This window comes from Terrapene carolina, unplaced genomic scaffold (genome assembly GCF_002925995.2).
Source record: "Terrapene carolina triunguis isolate 2854851 unplaced genomic scaffold, T_m_triunguis-2.0 Scaffold23892, whole genome shotgun sequence".
NCBI lineage: Eukaryota > Metazoa > Chordata > Testudines > Emydidae > Terrapene > Terrapene triunguis.
Window position 1 is genome coordinate 1 of NW_020688243.1, and position 4,523 is coordinate 4,523.

A 4,523-nucleotide genomic window follows, 5' to 3' on the forward strand; every position below is an offset into this window, starting at 1 on the left:
GGGGTGGGGATGGGGTGGATTCAGGGGAGGGGCCGGGTGGAGATTGGGGGCAGAGATGGGGGCCATGGATGGAGGAGGGGTGGGGATGGGGCAGATGTTATGGGGATTGGGGTGGATTTGGGGAGGAAGGGGGAAGAGGAGGGGCCGGGTGGAGGAGATTGGGGGCCATAGATGGAGGAGGGGTGGGGATGGGCAGATTTTGAGGGGATTGGGGTGGATTTGGGGGGGAAGGGGGAAGAGGAGGGGGCGAAAGGTGGGGAGAGGGCAGAGGGGGGAGGTGAGTAGCCAGGGCAGGAAGTGGGGCGCAGAAGGAGGGGGAGGGGGCAGGGCACAGAGAGCCATTAGAGAGGCAACCACGGAGCCCTCCCCGCACCCAGACTGCCCTGGCGGGGGAAGCCCCATCAGGGACCACCTAGACCCCACCCCCACCCCTGCACCTCACCCCACCAAGGCCAGATCCTCCCTGTGTGAGGGGCAAGAGGAGGCTTCCCCAGACCCACAGCCCAGCCGCCCAACCTCTGCCACCCCTACACAAATGGGGCTGGATTTCTTTCTTTCTTTCTTTCCAGTCCCAGGGGACTGTCAGACGAGGTTCAGCGCCCCCTGATGGCCGGAGGAGACTGACTTATCCTAGACAAAGTGTGGGGAGGCGAAACCTCCCCTAAAGCTGGGCCCCCTCTGCGCTGATTCTCCACCCCCCAGCTGTGCCCACGGGCTCCTCCCACTCCTACGGCCCTGGGCAAATCCAATGACCCGGGGCTATTTGGTGGGGGGGCCTATTCCAGGCTCCCAGCGGTTCCCCTCCCCCAGCCCAAGATGCCCCATGAACTGAGCCAGGCAGGGTGGGCGGGAAGCAAGCCCCGCCCAACTAAGCCCTACCCCCGACAAGCCCCGCCCACTCACCAGCAGCGACGAATAGGATCCCGGCGCCCAGGATGATGTTGCGCTTGGACTTGTAGACCCGGCTGGCGGCCACGCAGAACCCCCCCAGCAGCAGCAGGATGGCGCTGAGGATCGGGAAGATGCTGGAGGCGCGGACCACACCTGGGGGGGAGGGGAGGGGAGGGGAGCAGAAGAGATGAGTCAAGGAGGGTGGCTGGAGGGATCCCCAAAGCCGGCCTATTGGTGAATGGGAAAGAGGCAGCGTTCTGGGACCAATCAGAGTCTCAGGTATTCTAGCATGCTGAGGCCAGTGGCCAATCAGAATCCAGGGACTTCCAGCCCTCTGAAGCCAACAGCTAATCAGAACATGGGATTTTTTTGACACTCCAAGGTCAAGAGACAATTACAATACAGGGTAGGTCAACAGCCAATCAGAGTCTCCAATTTCCGAGGTCAAGAACCAATCGGAGAACAGGATTGCTCAAGGTTCTCAACCTACCAGCCAATCAGCAGGATTATTCAAAGATCTGAAAGGATCACACAGATTACAGATTTCCCTATGCTCTGGTGTCACAGCCAATCAGAATCCAACTTCTGAGGCTGCCAGCCAATCAGCATTCAAGGTTTTCCATCATTCTCAGGCCAGTTGGCAAGCAGAGTGACACTGTGAGGCCAGCAGCCAACCAGAGCTGTGGATGTTCCAACGCCAGTGAGAATCTGGGATTTCCCAGCATATTAATGCCACCAGCCAATCAGCATCTGGTATCACTCAGCAGTCAGTCATTTCAGAATGCACCAGTCAATCAGCATCTGGGTCCATTTACACTTCTAAAGCTCTTAGCCTGGGATTTCCCAGCCTGGGGCAGGACATTAAGGAAGCCAAAAGTCAGGAATGGCTGGTGTTAAGAATGCCTAAATCCCCTTAACTCTGCCCCCTTGGAAAAAACAGAGTCTCTAAGGATGCCACCTCTTGCTATTCCTTCAGCAGAGGGCTCATTTTGCTCAGCGTATGGGAGGGAGAAAGGGCTGGGGTGTACTGAATTGCCAGGTGTCTGCCCAAATGAAATAAAATAATACAATATTTCTCTGTTAAATCAAATCACTTAAACATTGATTGTTCAAGACAGACAGATAGATATAGCTATCTGTCCCCACAAGTACCATTCTGTCCATCCAGCCTCATATCCATCCATCCAGTCCCCCCTACCCCTTTATCCATCCATCCTCATACACATACCCATCCATCCATCAGCTCCTAGCAGATGGCTCCACTCGATTCCCGGCCAATGGGAGCTGCGGAGCCGGCGTTCGGGGTGTAGGCAGCGCGCGGAGCCAGGTAGGGAGCCTGCCAGCCCTGCCAACACCCCCACACCTGCACCAGCGGGGGTCCTGGGCCACACACCACTGCCCACACCCCCCAGCACCCGCAGCACCCCCGGGATGCTCCCCCCATGAGCACCCGTGGTACCCCCTGGCCACCCTGAGCACCCACAGCGCCCCCCGGGCTGCCCCCCTCCCAGCCCACCTGGCACCCCCAGCGAGGATTGGTGAAAATACTGGTTTGTAGGACTTTAGTTTAAAATAATTGGTTAAGGTACAGCTAAGCAGGACACAAATTTCACTATATAACCTGGAGTCCAAAGGAAAGTTCAGAACCTAACTCCAGGACACAGCCCAAGATCAGAGCTGCCAGATCTCAACACCCGACCAGAAGCTCGAGTCCCCAGACGACCTGATCCTGACTGGCCACCAGGAAAAGTTCGTCTGCCTTATTGGGAGTGGTGCTTAGCGTGTGCGTTCTGTTTTGGTAACTGTTAGTAAATAGAGGTTAAGGATATTACTGTGTAAGACTCTTTCACTGGTAAAAGGCCCCGCAAACCTGGAGACGATTAGGCCCTGAGCCCTAGGAAAATTAACTGGATTACGCCTTGAGTCCACGGAAGGGTAAAGGTGGGGTGCCATAGAGTGTGGGTAACATGCTATCTATATACAGAGAGCCTTTGACAATAGCTGTGAGAGGCATGAGCTGCCCCTATTCATGCTAGCTCAGTGGTTTGGGCATTGGCCTGCTAAACCCAGGATTGTAAATTCGATCCTTGAGGGGGCTATTTAGGGATCTGGGGCAAAAATCTGTCCGGGGATTGGTCCTGCTTTGAGCAGGGGGTTGGACTAGATGACCTACTGAGGTCCCTTCCAACCCTGATATTCTATTATATGATTTTATGCTGAGTGGCGTGTTAACTCTGAAACCTAATGATGACCGTCAAACCTTGAACCTGCCTCACTATTAGCATTTATTTGTATCTTTAAGTAGCAACTAGAGACCTTAACTGAAATTGGGGCTCAGTCATGCCAGGGGCTGCAGTCACAGAGTGACTGAGACAGGTGCCCCATCGCACCGGGCGCTGCCCAAAAACAGAATCGCTGAGATCAGGGCCCCGTCACGCTGGGCACTGCCCAGACAGGGAATCACCAAGACTGGAGTCCCATCATGCTGGGCTCTGCCCAGATACAGAATCACTGAGGTCAGGGTCCCATCATGCCGGGTGCAGCACAAACCAAGAGACACCCTAGCGGCTTCCGATCTATATAGACAGAGAGGAAGTATTCCTACATCTGCTTCTGAGCCCTTGACTTTGCACGTTTAATGGCTTCTTCGCAGATTGTTTTTTTTTTTCTTGTGCATGTGGAAACGGAATTTCCCAGGCTTTTCTTCTGCACTTCCCTCCTCCCTCCCCCCGCAACCCTCCAAACCGAACCATCTGCTTCCACCAGCAGGCCGGAAAAAGGAGAGACAGCCCGAAAGCTAAGCCAGCTCCGGCCGGGTAGGCTGCTCCCGGCCAAATCAAAATGGATTTGCACGGAGACGGAGAAAAGAACTGGCCCAAGGGCAATTTCGCTGCCAAACTTCCACTCCGGCGCCCCAGCTGGTGTGGGTGCCAGCGCCGCGTTTTAAAAAAGACATCAAAGTTTACACCGTTTTGGGGTCTATCCTGGGCTATTCTCTCCACAGCCTCTGCACTTCCAAACTGCTTTAAGGCACAGCCTGGAATGGCAAACAAGGTTGGGCCGGGAGCACAGACGGGGCCTGGGGTATTTAACCCTGGAAGGGGAACAACATGAGCATGTTTAAAAAAAGGGGCTTGGAATTGGAAAGTTCAGGCAACCTTAGCTAGAGATGGGGACAAAGCCGGACTAGACTGCAATTCCTTTCCAGGTCAACTTCCCGCCTGTATTACAGCTGTCGGGAACCCCAAAACTGAGACGCCCCTGCATCTCCTCCTGCATTTCAGCCCCCAGGAAGATGCCATGCTATGCGCTAAGCAGGATTCCCGCTACGGCACAGGGCCATTGCGGGTCGCGCCGGTGGTGCAGCGGGGGACCCCCATGGATACGTACGCAGGAGATACTCTGCGCTGTCGTGGTCGTAATCTGTGTCCTCGGGGAAGTGGTTAATTTTCACGCACACACCCCTCTTCAGGCCTGCAACAGAGATGGAGAAATCAGAGTTTGGGGCCTCTCTCCCGCCCAGTATCCGGCTCAGACCAATGGGGACGCCGACGCTGCGAGCTTCCCCACAGCGGTGCCCAGACGGGGATGCTGATGTTGTGAGCTTCCCCACAGCGGTGCCCAGACGGGGA

The 4,523-nt window shown here is 55.7% G+C and overlaps 1 protein-coding gene across 1 annotated transcript in view; it reads right to left on the reverse strand.

The window, feature by feature from the left end:
- Positions 1-903: 903 nt before the first annotated feature.
- Positions 904-4,523, reverse strand: part of LOC112123461 (voltage-dependent calcium channel gamma-8 subunit-like) — a gene marked incomplete at both ends in the record, with an annotated part of 4,266 nt that continues 646 nt past the window's right edge. The window contains 2 exons of the mRNA XM_024222072.1: positions 904-1,044; positions 4,282-4,365. Coding sequence (XP_024077840.1) covers positions 904-1,044; positions 4,282-4,365 — 225 coding nt within the window. The remainder of the gene's footprint in view (positions 1,045-4,281; positions 4,366-4,523) is intronic.